This window comes from Cynocephalus volans, chromosome 11 (genome assembly GCF_027409185.1).
Source record: "Cynocephalus volans isolate mCynVol1 chromosome 11, mCynVol1.pri, whole genome shotgun sequence".
NCBI lineage: Eukaryota > Metazoa > Chordata > Mammalia > Dermoptera > Cynocephalidae > Cynocephalus > Cynocephalus volans.
In genome coordinates this window covers 113401446-113417461 of record NC_084470.1, presented here as the reverse complement: position 1 = coordinate 113417461, position 16016 = coordinate 113401446, and the positions used below count along the sequence as shown (strand labels likewise).

At 50.4% G+C, this 16016-nt stretch overlaps 1 protein-coding gene across 1 annotated transcript; it reads right to left on the bottom strand.

The window, feature by feature from the left end:
- Positions 1–4963: 4963 nt before the first annotated feature.
- On the bottom strand, positions 4964–15511 carry BATF3 (basic leucine zipper ATF-like transcription factor 3). The gene is made up of 3 exons (XM_063113524.1): positions 15435–15511; positions 12932–13049; positions 4964–5149 (listed from the first exon to the last, which is right to left on the bottom strand). The coding sequence occupies exons 1-3, from the start codon at positions 15509–15511 to the stop codon at positions 4964–4966; spliced, it is 381 nt and encodes a 126-aa protein (XP_062969594.1).
- Positions 15512–16016: the final 505 nt, after the last annotated feature.

Here is a 16016-nt window from a genome sequence, read left to right as displayed (position 1 = left end):
TGTGTGTCTTTTCCTTGCCGGTCTTGCTCCCCTCACACACAATAGGTACTTAACCAATAATTGTTTTAAAAATAGTTAATTCATAAATTATTAAGAATGATTATTTTATTTTTATAAATAGTATTTCAGTATTAATTTTAATAAAAAATTATTCGTTTATTGTAATAAATCAGTCATTAGAATAAATAATTACTAATGAAGATTAGTAACAATTAACTACTAGTTAATGTGCAAATTTGCTGCAACAATTAAGGAACTGCCGTGAGATACATTCATCCGTCCTTTCCTCTCTAACCTCAGGATGCTGGCCACCACTGGTGGTTCTCAATCTTTCTTGTTTTCTCAATTTCAAAAAGTACTGCCTGTTGGATTGAGTCTTCTGTGGGTTTGTGACATTCTGGAAGGTACTTTTTGGCCCTGCTGCTGATCTAGAGGAGAGACTATAAGGAAACTCCATGAAAGCTGGGGATCCTCAGATAATGGCCCAGGTTTCTGGGCAACAGCACCTGCATTGTGCAAGGACCCGTCACCCAAATTCAGACCGCACGGGGACAAATTCAGAGCAGAGCAGAAACTTAACACCCTGCACAGAGCAGCTGAAAAACGAGTTCCAGAAGAGTCTTGATTAGCGGATGGATAGATAAGTAGCAGATTATTAAGGGAAATTAGGGACGTTCCAAGTGCATTTTTAGCCTTTCGGAATGGTGTTGTAGGATATAAACACTGGACTCTCCCTCGCACTTTTCCTGAGGGCTGTGGTCAGAATTCTGGGCTGGTAGTCTTTGGTCTGCTCTGTGATGACATTTCTGGTTTTCTTAAGAATATTGTGCCAGAAAAGGTCATGCTAGAACACCCAAAAGAGCAGGTGAGCTGTCTCAAGGGGCTGAGCCTGACCTAACACAGCCCTGGACTTAGGGAGCAAGCCCTAGCTGCATTCCGAGCCAAGTGCACTGCCCTTTGGTGTGGGTCATGCTAATGATGACAATGTCTGCGGTGGCTGTGGTGACCACAGCAATCTCCTTTGTCCCAAATAGATAGGGTGGGACTATTCATTGAGGTGATCAATTTCCAAATGGAAAGTCAGACAAGTTCCCATGACTCCAAGCATAGGAAAGTTTCCAGAGATTCCGGCCTTAGCTGGCCCCGCCCTCACTTCTCAAGTCATTTGGCCTAATTTGGGGGTGGGGGGGAGACTTCCACCAGCAAACCCTCCTGTGGATTCAGCACGACTTCCCCAGGAGAAGGGATGTTTATGTTCAGAGTACAGGAATCTTCATTACCTTCCCTTTTCCCTCTTTCCTTCCCTTTCTTCCTCTCTCCTTTTTCCTTTCTGTTCTTCCTTCTTTCTTTTTGATCCCTGGCTCTCTCTTCCGAGCCTTCTTCCTGTGGCACAGACGATCCTGCCAGGATCTCCTGGGTGTCAGGGAGGGAAGGCAAGTCAGTGAGAGCTGGGGCCGCCCCTTCTCTTGCAACTCTCACCGGGGCAATGCCCACAGCCCAGTGTCAGTAAACACACCCAGGTTGCAGATACTCTAGCACTGCTGGGAAAGAAGAGAGGGGCTTTTGGGTCTCTCATTTCCTGTCCGTTAAGAGTTATCATTCTTAACCAAGATTTGGGGCCAAAATTGGGGCCTGATTCAGTGATGGAAACCCCAAGCTTCAAGGCTGGGCTGGTGCAATCTAGGGCGGGATTGTGGACAGGAAGTGGTGAGTCTGCATGGTGGGAAGGAAGGGCTTCCTCCCTCTGACACTTTCTATGCCTGGGGGACCTTTCTCAGCCTGCCTCCCTACCCCCCAGCCCAGCAGCCAGCCACTTGTAGACTTCATGCAAATGCCCAGCACAAGGCCTGGCACATAGCAGAAGTGTGAATACAAGCAAGCACAACTAGTCCTCAGCAACTGGTCCACACCCCACGTCCCTCCTGGAAAAATATAATAGTTTCTCAAGCTTATACAGGAGTTTTACTTTTTCAGAGTAGTAGTAGCTCACTGAACATTTGGTTTTTGGAATTTTTGTCTGATCTCCAATGAGGGACTTGACCCCCAGCACCCTGGGCTATCCCGGACTACCCTAGTTTTGGTTCCCTGCCTCCAAATTTACTGGTTTAACATCAAAAGTAGAGACAGTCTCCCTAAATTGTAGATCAATCTCAATAAATACACAGCCTCTAGATAGGAACCCCCCGCCCCAGCTCAGCAGCTAATTTGAAGTAAGTTCTTGATAGCACAGGAAGCAATTAGCATATTGGGGCAAAGTGGCTGGTTGTGAGGGATATTTAGGAGACACAATTGACAGGAGTTGGTGGATTAGCCTGGGAACACAGAGGAATCATATATGACCCATAGGTTTCTGACCAGGTAGATGATGGAGCCCTTTATTGAACACGTAAAAACAGACTGAGAAGTGTGTTTGAAAGAAAGACAGTGTGATCACGAGTACAGCTTGGAACACATTGAGTAGGATAGGCTTGTGAAATGTCCTCTCAGGGACAACTAACAGGCAGCCGAATGGATATTCAGGTCTGCTCTTGGGAGAGAGTTGGGTTCTGGGCACAAATGTGGATGCTATCATTATAGGGATAGATGGTGACTGAGAGGAAGAGACGTAGAAGCCAGTGTCACAGGCTGCTGGGAAGTAAAGAAAGTAGAGCCTGAGATGTGCCCATTAGATTCAGCAATAGAGCTTACAGGTAACCTCCAATGGGCGGTTTCAGGGAGGTGGTAGGAGCAGAGTCTGACAGCACTCACCAAACCCAGTCCCTCCACCGCCCAAGCACCTGGCTAAATTTCATCTCCCTTGTTGCTGGTGAGGCCATGTGACTGAGTTCTGGTTAATGGACTGGGGGTGGGAGGAATGACACACAGTCACCCCCAGGACATAGCCCCTTGCCCCATCCTCCACAGACCCTCCCCTCCCCAGCCTCCCAGTCAGAGTAGAGAAGCTGGGGCGACTCCAAGGCCTTGGGGACACAGAGCAAATGGAAGGAGATCGGTCCCTGGATTATTATGTGGAGCCAGGGGGACTATATGAAGTCAAGCTGGACAGGGCTTAAGAAAGTCAGGCCAGCAGGCACGGACACTTGGAGTCAGCTGTGGAGTGGAGGAGCAGCCAGCAGAACAGCAGTGACACTAGGGGTCAGAGCAGGTCAGCAGTCGGAGCAGCTGGATTTTGGAAGTCAGTCAGCAAGAGGGGTCCACAAGCCTGGAGAACATGGAAGTTCTTCAGGGTCAGGTTGAGACCCTGCAGGGCCAGAAAGTGCTGGCGTTGAAAGACAACAGCAGGAAAATATCAGCATATACAAGACACACCCTTTATATGCTCAGACTCACAGCCACGTTGGCCTCTGGGACCCTGGCCCTGAGTCCATTCTTCACAGACAGGCTGCTCACCTGGACTATGCAGTCTCGGCCAGCCTATGCTGACAGAAGGACATGCCATATTTAGACACCAGCTGAGTAGGAGCCAGCTCACTTGGCTTCAGCCTGGTTCTATGAACTCAACAGTGGACCAGGAGTCAGACCACCTGTCGTTTCAGCCTGGATCTTCTGCTCACCTATGGCTGACCTTGAGCAAGTCCCTTCTCCTCACTGCACCTGAACTTCATCTGCAAAGGGAAGAGGTCAGACTGGATGATTTTAATGTGTCTTGTACTAAAAAACTGTACCATTCTCCTGAAACAGCTACATTAGGGAAGCTTTGGCTGGTACTCCAGCAGGCGTTAGCACTGTTCTCCATCACCAGCCTTCCAGTGCCTTGACAAGAGACATTCTTGCAGCCTTCAGCCTGTGCAAGTTAGAGGAGAACAGGCAGACGTCCAGTAGTAAAGGAGGAAGCCTCCCCAGGAAGAGGGAGCTTGTGGGGAGTAGCCCATATTAATGTTGAATGGGAGTCAGCAAGTTCTTCACCTCTGGGACGGCTGCAGTCTATTTTCTTCCTTTCTTTCTTTTTTAACTATCTATATTTACAACAAAGCATTTTCCTTTCTGTTCCCATTTCTTGTTCCCTTTATGATGGGATGGCTCCACCCTTTGCAACCCCTTCTTGTTCCAGGGAAAAAGAGATTTGGAGGAGGATGGGAAGTATCTTCCTAATTTGCTTTCCTCGCTGGGGCCAACTTCAACTTGGGTTGACCCTGCTTGTCCAGAAAGAATAGAGTCAAATAGGACCTTCATAGAGAAATTACTCTTTTCATCTACTTGAATATTTGTTTCACCAAGGGGACAGATTTCCCCACTCAATCATGACTCAGACTGATATGAATTTGTCCTCTGATCCAAAACCTTCTTATGCAATGGGAAGGTGACCTGGGAGTGGACAGGGCAGCTGAGGAAACCAACCTGGAATGGAAAATCTGCCATGACAGCCCAGCAGGGGTGTGAGAGTTGACCGAGATGGAGGGCTACACAAAGCCTCAAACACCTGGCACGCCCCCTCGTGACCCAGCTGGGTCAAAGACTTCCCAAAGCCCATGAGTGGCAGGGAAGACCCACTGGCCTCTGCTCCACTGAGCCCCACCAAAGGTGCCCCCCCTCTACCATGGAGGTGGCTGTGGGGGAGATAAACAGGATGGGCAGCAAGACCCATGAGCCACAAAACAACCTGAGCAGACAGAGGACAACCGTCCAGGAAGAGGAAATGTACTGTACCTCTAAATTCCAACAACTTGAGAAAGGAGAGAATCACTTTTATTATCCAAGTTCTAGAGGATGCGATTCTGCATAACAGCAGAAACTACTAGCTGCCAAAGGTATGAGAAGTGCCTCCTGAGGCGGCCCTCACACCGTATCTGCTCTGGGCTGAGAGGCAGGGCCTGCAGGTGTCGTGTCTGCTGAGGGAGGACACGGCGGCCCAGGAGGGGACCTGACCACAGGTCCTCCCATGTGCAGCTCCGGAGCGAAGCACTTCCTCCCAGGTGCAAAAACAACTGAGGCTCCTCGCTGGGCAGAGGAGTGTCCTGGGGCCTCATCGGGGCAGGCAGCCAGCCACAGGATCCGGCCGGGGCAGTGGCACAAAGTTCACGGGACAGAGCAGCAGTGGGCACGTCTTCTCGTGCTCCTTCAGCACCGCACTCAGGTGCTTTATCTCCTCCGTCAGCTTCCCGATCTCTCTCCGCAGCATTGTGTTTTCTTGCTCCAGGCACTCATGTTCCTGCAGAAGACACAGAATGGACAACATCGTTTCTGAAACCGTATTCCTTTCCTCTGTCATCTCAGCAGCTCAAACCCTCACCACGATGCGCACCTCCTGCCCACCAAAGCCTCATCATCACCCAGGGCCTCTACCACTCAGATTTGCTTATCTGCTTGATCTCTCTCTCCTCCCGCTGGAATGAAAGAGTCATGAGGGCAGGGCTTTCTTTTCTGAATCAACTTTATTGAGGTATAATTTACATAAAATAAAGTGCATCTGTTTTAAATGTATAGTCCGATAAGTTTTGACAAATGTATACACCTGTGTTGATCAATATATAGAACATTTCCATCACTCCAAAAAATTCCCTTGCACCCCTTTGCAATCAGTCCCCCCAACTGCTGATCTGCTTTCTGAGAGTCTCTGTTGGGTTCATGGTTATACCTCCAGCACCGAGAACAGTACCTGGGACCTAACAAATGCTTGTCGGTTGCACAAATAAATGAATGAAAGCATCGCTTGCCTTGGCTTTGCTCCAGCATTCATCTGTTAAGTTTCTACCATATCAGGGTTTACAGAGGCTTAGAACTGGACAGCACCAGAGGGACCACTTAGCCCAAACCACGCCATGTAGAAACCTTCCACGTATAATTCTAGCCCAGCCATCCAACTTGTGCTGGGCCCTCCCACCTTCAAAGGAGTCTTGTCTTTTCTGAGCTGTTCTATTAGAAAGCTCCTCTTTGTACTGATCCGACATCTCTCTCTCCTTCAAACCCACCTTTTGGGCTTGGTTCCACCTCACAGAACCACATAGAGTAACTCCACTACTTTTTTCAACATCACAGTTCTTGAAATGTTAGGAGACAGCCCTGTACCACTTCCCCTTAGGTATTCTCTGAGCTCAATTGTCTCAGGCCTTCTGAGCTCCTGTGTCAGGACTTCCAACCCACCTACCCTCCTGGAAGCCATCCCCTACATGCACTCCAATTTGCCAGAATCTCTGAGAAAATGTTGCTCCTAGAATGCAGTGCATGATGCTGGGTACCATGTAAAGGGCAATGCATGGCAGAGGCCTCCCTGTGCTGGACCAAGCAGCTGGGGATTCTCCCTGAGCTTGCAGAGAAGTGCAATCTCTGTTCGCACGGCTGCTTCTCTGTCTGTACTCAGACAATGATTGATGTTTTGGAGCTTAAGGGTAGGGCTTTACATCTGTCTCCACTGAATTTCACTCTGTTCATTTGGGCATCTTAGAGCCTGGCAAAATCTTTTAAATCTCAGTTGTGTCATCTCATGGTTGTGTGACACCACACAGCTTTAAGCTATCCACTAACTTGATAAGCAGGTCTGCCTTTCCTTCGTCCAAGTCATTAATGAGTTTTACAGCACATAGCCAGTTGCAGAACCCTACGGAATGCCAGTAGAGACCCCCTCTAGGCTGACAATCTTAGTAAAATCTTGCTGAAATGTTATTTTCATTCATTTCTAGCTTGCTTCATCCAGGCAGGCTTTGTTGTCCCATGAATACCAGGCATTCCTTGATCTGGGGACTCCATCTTATTACCCACCACACCTTCTCTCTTACTATTAATTTTTAAGAAATACCACTAAAGAAGCCTTACTTCTTACAGTCACTGAAGCCACACGCAAATTCTGCACTCTGCCTCTTTGAGTATGCAGTTCTCCCCAGCTGGACCGCCCTTCTCCTTTTCTGTGTGGGCCCAGCTCAAGCCCATCACCTCCATGAAGGCCTCCCTGATCACTGCACCTATAGCAATCACATCTTTTATTAGGTGTTCTATTCAGTGTTAGATCACGTTCAGTCTCACTTACAGTAAATAAAGTGTAGCACCTGGGAGCTTCTGCTGCCCTCTCGTGTGCCCCAGCCTAATGGGACCGAGCGCCAGCATCTATGTGCTCTGTGAGCCCTCGGCCATCATCCTCTGGCTTCTTCTCTTACCCCTTCCTTCCCTCCCTTCCCTTCTAGGCATGTTCCTCTCCTTCAGGACCAAGGGCCCGGAGGGGCTGCATGCAGAGCCCATCAGAGCCGCTCCTTTGCCTCCTGCCCACTGCAGGCAGCTCCCGGGGCATCTGCAACACTCCCCAGGGCTGCAGGCCTCAGGCTTCCCCGGCAGGTTTCCCTGGGTCATTTCGGCTTCGCCAGCACATTGTCCTATTCTGCCTTCGGCTGCCTCCTGGTCGACCACCCCCAACGCCTCCCACTCTCCTCTGGTTTCTGACAAGACGCTCTGAGTTGCAGAGCTTTGTCTCTGGAAGCCATGAGGAGCCCTGAGGCCTCATGCCTTCCTGAGATGCCTCTGCTTCCCCAACCTCCTGCTCAAAAAGTCTTCAGAGCTGCCATCATGGGCCACCAAGCAGGCCCCTCATCTGCCTTCTCTGCAGGGACATTCTCTTTTGGGATTTAAGTTTTACTCATAAATCTGCTGAAGGACTTTTATTGAGCTGAGGGAATAAAATGGAGAAAAACAGTCAGACTCCTCACGTGATACCAGTTCCACAAAAACAAAAAGAATTGCTAGGAGGGGAGGAAGAAGCGGCCAGAGAACACCAAATGGGAACAAAGGGTAAAGTGAAAGCCACTGCACACCGACAGAGAATACTGGACTCCACCTGAACAAAAAATAAACAGAAACATTAACTCCTCTGGATTTCTAAAGAGCTGATCAGTCCGGCTCAATCCTGCCAAGTTTTAAGTCCTTTGCCACAGGAGGGTTGGAAGTATTTGCCAGGACATGGTTTCAAAGCACAGACATAAAAATTAGAGGTGGTAAAATCTCTGCGACTTCCAGTTCTCCCTCAGAAATTACGCTGCCAAAGAAGTGGCTCTCAAATGGGTCATTTTGGCAGCCCCCAGGGGACATTCGGCTGTGGCTGGAGACGGTTGTGGTTATCACAGCTGGGGGTGGGGGTGCTACTGCACCCAGAGGACAGAGGCCAGGGTGCTGCTCAGTGTCCTACAGTGCACAGGACAACCCCCACCACAAGCCCCACATGTCAACCCCACCACAACCCCCACCACAAGCCCCACATGTCAACAGTGCTGAGGGTGGGAAACAACTGTTCTGAGTATCTGAGGGTGAGGGACTGTCTGGGTGCATGCAGGGTTAGGGAGCCTCTGAGGTAGAAGACAGGATCAAGGCTGGTAAAGAAGTTCACGGGGGTCCCAGGGACCAGAGAAGAGAACAGAAAAGAGAAAGAAAGGAGAGGTAGAAAGAGGCCAGCAGCAGGACACAGCCACAAACAGACCCCACTTCACAAGATAGGAAACTGCAGCTCTGAGAGGTACGGTGACTCTTCCAAGGTCATAAAGACTTTGAAGGTCAACGGCAATCCTCACGCAGCATCAACAATTCTGCTTTCTGTTGGTGGTGCCTGGGCCCAAATTTCCCCATGGTGGTTACCAGAAGTAACAGGCTGTAAGCTCTCAGGATTTTACAGTGAGTCTATTCCCAAGCCTTGAGCTGATGGACTTCCCAGAAGAAGAACTGTGTCACCAGCAAGGGCTGTACAAACTGGTGTCATAATCAGTTTCTAAACCAAGCGGGTACTGACACGAAGCATTCTCTTAGAATATGCAATATCTGAAAAAACCATGGCAACACATACCACAACCATATTGCCCAAGTAATGCATCAGTTTGTGACATTTGGGGCTCTTGAGGATGGCACTGCTGCTTTCCTTTTCTGACTCAAACTTCTTTTTCAGTCTTACACCTTTAGGTGCCCAGTCGAATTAGTGTGACCCACTTCTGAGCCACCCTTCGGCCTGCCTCACAGACCCTGACTGCTCACCGTGGCCACCATCTATGAATGTGGCCCTAGTGTGCCCCTGACGTTCCGGGACGAATGGAGGCCGCAATCCCCATGACAGGGTGAGCCGCTGAGGGGGTGACGAAAACCCGCTGAGGTCCGCAGACACATTAGGAACTGCTTCTCATCACCGCAGTCCAACTGCCGGCAACACCACCCTGAGGGGAAACTGAGGGAAGAGAGACCCCCGCCCGGCCTGCTCAGGCTCTGCCCGCGGGAGCTGGAGGAGGCTTTTCGGGGCATCAGAGGTGACCAAGGGGTGTGTGAGGGAGGGGAGCAGGAGAGGAAGGTGGAAATTTTAAACAAGTGTTGCTCTAAATATTCGCCTTTGTGGTGTTCAAGGAAGGCAAGTAGAGCTTGGGTTACTTTCAGACACTGAGGCCGGCTACCCCACTGTACGGGACCCAGGAAGCACTGAGAAAAGCCCTTTGGTGGCTGCTGTCCCCAGGGAGTGGTAGGCAGGCATGGCTTCAGGTGGCGGTTTTCACCTTCCCCATCCCAGCTGTGGCCCAGGAGCCCCCAGGATCTCAAGGGGCTTTCTGCATGACCCACAGCAGTGTGCCGGCTGCTCTGTGCTCAGCTCCCTGGAGCACAGGAAAAGTATTCTTTATCCCATTTTTTAACCCAACTTCCCACCTCCAATATGTAGATTTAACTGTTGGCCATGCAGAACACAGGTCCCCATAATTACAGTGTCCTCCTGGATGGAGGATGGGAATTAACAGGAAAGGGATTATTCTTGTGGTGTCCTTTGGTCCAGAGGTGATGTTCCTCTTACTCTGCAGGTTTGGAACATACTTCCACTTTCCTGAGCCGGTCGCCAGCTCCCTCACACCCTCTGTGCCTAGTGACATGTAGCTAGTGAGGGTAATGTGAGGGCTACAGCTTTGGGGTCTGTAAACAGATGGCACGACTGTCCTGACCTCCTTGACACTGTTTCTCCACGAAGCTGGGCTTGCTGAGGTGCTCACCAGTGGTGCATTGTCCTGACCCACCCCTCTAGCCCCTTAGAGGAAGAAGAGGAGGCAGTGCTCTTCTGTGGAAAGACTGGCTTTCAGAACATCCTGCCCATTGCCGGGTAGGGCAGCTGGCATAACCGTCATGCAACACAGTCTACGGGGAGGAGGACAGGCTAGGGACCCCATGGAAGGGCTCTCCACCCCTGCTTCTAAGAGGGATCAGGCGGAGTAAATGTAGCACCACCCCTAAGTTTCCAGGCACCTGATGTACTTGGTTATCAAGTCCAATAATGGCAGAAATTGAGAGAGGCTTCATCTGGCGGTCTTTTTTGACACCGTAGTAAAGTTATGTGAGTATTTATGCTACCTTCTGCAGTAGGCAGCATAATGGCCCCTCAAAGATGTCTATGAGGGTACTTCAAAAAGTTCATGGAAAGAGTCAAATTATCTTTTAATTCTATTTTTCCACGAACTTTTTGAAGTACCCTCTTCCATTCTACTCTCTGGAACCTGTGGATATGTTACCTTACAGAGAAAAAGGGATTTTGCAGTTGTGGTTAAGAAGAGTAAAAGGGAGAGATTAGCCTGGATTATCCAGGCAGGCCCAACGTAATCACAAGAGTCCTTACAAGTGAAGGAGGGAATCAGGAGAGTCAGCCAAAGAGATGTGAAGATGGAAACGGTGTCCGAGTAATGCAGCATGAGAAAGACTAAACTGGCCATTGCTGGCTTTGAAGATGGAAGGGGACCACAAGTCAAGGAACATAGAATCTTCCAGAAGCTAGAAAAAACAAGCAAATGAATCTTTTTCAAGCCTCCAGAAGGAATGCAGCCCTGCCCACACCTTGATTTTAGCCCAGTAAGACCCATTTCAGATGCCTGACTGCCAAAACTATAAGATAGTAAATTTGTGTTGTCTTAAGCCACCAAATTTGTGGGAATTTGTTACAGCAGCAAGTGAAAACCAATATACTTTTCTTCAGAAATTCTTTGCTTCCTAAGGACAAGAATGAGACCTTCCTCCTCTCTTTGTGACTCTCCTCTCTTGTGACAATGCCTTGCCCACAGGAGTGCTTAATTAATATTTGTGGAATGGATCTACTCCCCCTTGCTCCATGAAAAATCTTGCCCAAGACCCTTAGTCACCTCTGTGCACATAATCACTCAAGACTTAACAACCGATAATAAACAAAACAAAACAACCAAGTGCTTTGTTTTTGTTTATATTAAACAAAATACAAATGTACATGGCTTGGACTAGAATCTTCTTGAGGAGTACGGCCCTGGCTGTCCAGCTGGCACAGGTGGTCTGAACATGGGGCCGTGCACTGTGAGCCATGAGTCTCCTGTAGGGGTCATTTGGTCTTGTGGAGCTAGAACTACAGTTGCTTCAGGAGCAAGAGGGAAGGAAGAAAAGAGGCAAAGGATGTCACAATTCTTCTGTAGAAATTTTGAAGAACTAATAATGGCAGGGAAGAACCTTCCCTGAAGCTAGTCAGGAGACCCTAGTCTCTTTCTAGGGTCCAGCCCTCCTTCCTCTAGGAAGGAATCTGACATTTATCATTTATACCACCATGTGGATTTATATCAGAGGGTCACCTCTTCCCAGAGTGTGTGCATTCTAAATTTGTTCTCTGTTCATCGCTAAAGTTTTCACAGATTGCCCTTCTCCTCTCCCCACAACACCCCTGAGTCTCTGTGCTGTCACTGCCCCAGACTGGCCTTGCAAGGAAGCATGGCAGCAGAGACCTAAACTAAAATCTTTAATCGTGTAGTACACCGACCCTGTGCAAAGATGAGAGCGTGGAACTGTCACCCATTCCTTGGGTAGATTCTTGGATGCTTTCAAGGCCAATTCCTGAGATGGAGCAGTTCCCATGTCCTGGCTATGGGATTATTTGGGTGTATGCATAAGGGTGAGCAAAACAGAATAGTTTATGATGACCCCAGGCTCCTGTTTGAGTTATGAGAAAGACGGTGAGCTCCATTAACCACAATCTAAAGACAGTGAGAAGAGAAAGTCCCGGGTAAACAATAAAGTCCTGTTATGGTGCATCCAAAGAGCCTGCAGCAGACCCTTTAGAGACGTCCAAGCAGACAATGAAGTTATGGGGTCTAGGGCCCAGGACAGAGGGCCAGCCTGGAGTAATCAGTATTGAAAGCTGATGTTGAGAGAACAGACTAATAGGTGAAATCTCCCAGGGTGAGAAGAAAAAAGGGCAGAATCTGGAACACTGGTCAACATCATCATTTCAGAAAATAGAGGTAGAAACCTAACAAAGAAACCGAGAAAAAAAAGGGGTGAAGAGGGTCAGGAGAACTAGGAAATGTGGTCTTTTAAAAGTGAAAGAGGGGAAGGTTTCGAGAAGGGATGGGCCAAGAGTGTCAAGTGTTGCAGCAAGGTCAAGGACGATGAGACCAGAAAGAGGGCCCTGGATGGGGCAGTTTCAGGGCCCAGTAGCCTTGGTGAGAGCAGCTTTACAGGGGGTGTGTGCATGGACATGTGTGTTGGTTGTGTGCATGCGTTGGGGGTGTGTGGGTATGTGTTGGGGGGCTTGTGTTAGGTGTGTGTGCGTGCGCAGTGTGCTGGGTGTGTGCACAAACGTGTGTGCGTTGGGTGGGAAGAGGGAGCAGCAGTGAAACCATGAAGGATTAGGGAGTGAACGTGAGCTGAGGACGCAGAGACAGCAGGTGTAAGCTACGCTTTTTAAGAAGCGAGGAAGTACGGGAAAGAAAGAAATGGGGCAAGAACTTGAAAGGGGAACAGGATCAAGAATAGGCTTTGTTTTGTTTTGTTTTGTTTTCTTTTGTTTTGTTTTGTTCTATAATGAAAGAAACTTGAGTATGAGAAGCACCCAGTGGAGGAGGGAGAAATGACTATGTCCCTGAGCAAAGGATCAGAACCCTGGGCCAAGGACAGTGACAACACCAACCCACCCCAGGGCATAGACAGGCAGGGGAGGATGGCTCCTACCCATGGCTCTAACGTGGCTCTGCCCCAGCCACAGGCTCACCTCATGGAGCTTGTCAGCCTTCTGTGTCTGCTTCTTCCGACTTCTCTGAGCAGCAACTCGGTTTTTCTCTCTCCTTCGGACCTTCCTGTCATCATCCTCAGGGCTCTGGGGGAAACATCTGGTGAGATGTGGTGTCAAGGTCCCTGGCCCTGCCCTGCTCTGTGCTCGCTCTCCACTCAGCGTTGCTCACTGAGCTCCACATTGGACTTGCAGTCATCGGTGCACTTGTGGCTACCTCGGCGGGCTAACGACAGCCCTTGTGTCGGGCTCTGCTTAGCCATTAATTCCCATGACCCCCCTGAGAAACGTGTGGTGTGACTGCCATTTAAAGGATGAGGAATAAGGAACTCGGAGAGGTTAAGGAACTTGCTCCAGGTATCACAGCTAGTAAGCAAGTAAGTGGGAAGTGGAACTCAGGTCTGCTGGTCTCCACACCAACGTTCACAAACCTCTACCCCACAGGGCGTGTGCCTGGATGAGTTGTGGTGACATCTGAGACTGGGAAAGCCAGGAGGTGTCTGCTATCTGGAACTTGCCGTAAGCCAGTCCTTGCAGCACCACACACAAACAGGTAGTTTCAATACTGTGTGCAACCACAAAACTCTACTAACACACCACTGACGATGTGCTTATCTGAGCAATGCTTGACTACATTTTGTTCCAGAGGTCAGAGTGAATCAGAAAGCAAATTATGATGTGTCTTAAAAGCCTTTAGCTATATATGAGATTTAGCCAAACTTAGTCAAATCCTTAAGAGTTATCATGAAACAGGCAGGCAGAAAAGTGTACCTACCATGGGAAAATCACTTCATTCAGTTATAGAAAACATGGAAAAGTAGAGCAGTATTTGCTTTCCAGAACCCTTTGAGAGGACCCCAAGGGGAAAAAACGCTACCCTTAAAAAATTTAAAAGTCAAGAGGTTAGTGGGGTACAAACACAGGAAAGCTACTCCATGATTAATATTAATGAAAACAGATATTAACACAAAATAATAAATATTTTCAGTTATCATTTTATCTGGTCTTGTACTCCAGTAAGAAAGACATATATCATCTCCCCAAGTCACTGGAGGTAAGAATTTCCAGCATGTGCAAGAGTATAAGGGTATTAGAGGAGAAGAGTAAGTAACATACAGAACAAACAGAAGTTGGCTGGAGAAAATGCGTAGGGGAACAGAGACAAGGTAGTCTTCCAGAGGCAGAGGCAAAGAAGTCTTGATAAACATAAGCAGAACATCACAGGGGGGACATGTGTAGATGACAGAGCTTTAGCATTAGAATCACACAGATTCTAGTTTTGTTTCTTCCTGTTCATATGGTCTTCAGTAAATGGCTTAAATTCTCTGAATTTTCCATTTCTTCATTTATTCTAAGTATGATTCATTCTTTCAATATGTATTAACTGAGCACCTACCATGTGCCAGGCACTGTCCTAGGCACTGTGGATACAACCTCTGCAGCCTTCCTGCTAACAGCTTAATGCTTAGGGGTAGGATAACATGCAGTGAGATTATGTCCTAACTAAAGCTCCCAGCACACAGTATGCCCTCAAGAAGTTAGTTATTAGCTTTTGTTGAAATTTTTTTTAATTGAATCCCACATAGTTCTTGTCACTAAATCACGCCTTTATTCCCCATAATCAAAAGTCACAGGACACAAGCAAGCAGCCTGGAGCCTGCCCTTTGGGTGCTGACACTTTAAACTGGACTTATCACCTATCATACATGGTCTCACCCACCACCCCAGCAGAAACCTTTAATCAAAACAAAGACGTGAGCAAGGTTTTGAGATACTCGTACATTATTAACCATATCTTATGTAGTCCTCACAAAAATCCTGAGGTTGAAGTTATTACATTGGGTGACTCTAATGTTACCCAATGATACTATGCGGCCAGCACTGAATTGGGAGGGGGAAGAGGTGCATAAGAATGAAAAGACCCAATCTACACCCTAAAGCCACTGGGTTCGAAGTTTCCAAATGTCGCACAGGACTGACGGGATGGGGGCGAGGGGTTTCCACCAGCGCCGGGGGTGGAGTCTGCCCACTGTGGGCCACCACCCCACACTCCGAGGACCGGTCCCACGTTCCCCATTCCGCCGGCAGCCAGAGGAGGGTGGATATTGGGAGTGGCTGGGGCCGAGCCGCCCCTTCGGGCTGAATTCCTCTTCTCGGCGCTCTGGCCCCCTCCCGGAGCAGCCCGGAAGGGCCCCGCGCCGGGACGGTGGGGTGGCATCGGTGCCCTACATACCGGCCCAGCCAGGCATCGGCGCCCGCCGGTCTCTCCACGCCCGGGACGCAGAAACCACCGCCCGCGCCGGGGACACTGGACGTGTGCCGGGGCCGACCCGGCAGAAGCGCACGCGGGGCCTCCGGACCGCCCTCCGCCCCCACTGCCGCGCGTCCCGTGCTGCGGCAGCGCCACCGCCCCGGAACCCCAGCACCTGCCTCCTCGCGTCCCCGCGCCCCCACCCCGCCCCCGAGCCTCTGGCCCACTACCTGCGGCGGCGGCGGCTGGTTCCCGGGCCCCGCCACGCTCTTCTGCAGGACGCCGCCGGCGGCCGGGAGCCCTTGCGACATGCCGGGAGCTGCTCCGGCCGGCCCGCCCCGCCGCGCAGCCTCGCGGAGGAGCGGCCGCCGGCGCCCGCGCCCTGCACGCGGGTCGCTGCCTACGCGCGCTGTCCCGCCGCGGGCATCTCGGCGCCCGCACCTGCCGGCCGTCGGCCTCCGCCCCGCCCCCGCGCGCTTCCCGCTCGCCCCGCTGCTCCGGGCGCCGCGCGGCCACCGGTGTCCCCACCCCCGTCCCAGCCCGCGGGCCTTCCCGTCCCCACGTCTGCCCCGCCCCCTCTTCTCCCACCCCCGCCTCGTTTCCTCCTCTCCCCGCCCTCTCGCCGCACCCCAGGGTCCCAAATCCCACCCCTGTCGCGGCTTTCCGCTGGGGCTCCGCGCGCCGTGGAAGTCACGTGGTGGCTCTGAGCCCCCGCGGGAACGCGAAGCTCCGACGCAGGGGGCGACGCCGGGGTGGGCGGGGGTCGGGAGGCGCGGCGCAGACTTCGAGGTCCTTCTGCCGCTGTCGGGGAGCTCG

Coding starts and splice junctions, on each gene's coding strand:
- BATF3 (XM_063113524.1), bottom strand. CDS start 15,511: ATGTCGCAAGGGCTCCCGGCCGCCGGCGGCGTCCTGCAGAAGAGCGTG. Junction 13,050..15,434: donor GGGAACCAGCCGCCGCCGCC/GCAGGTAGTGGG, acceptor ACATCTCACCAG/ATGTTTCCCCCAGAGCCCTG. Junction 5,150..12,931: donor AGGCTGACAAGCTCCATGAG/GTGAGCCTGTGG, acceptor TGTCTTCTGCAG/GAACATGAGTGCCTGGAGCA.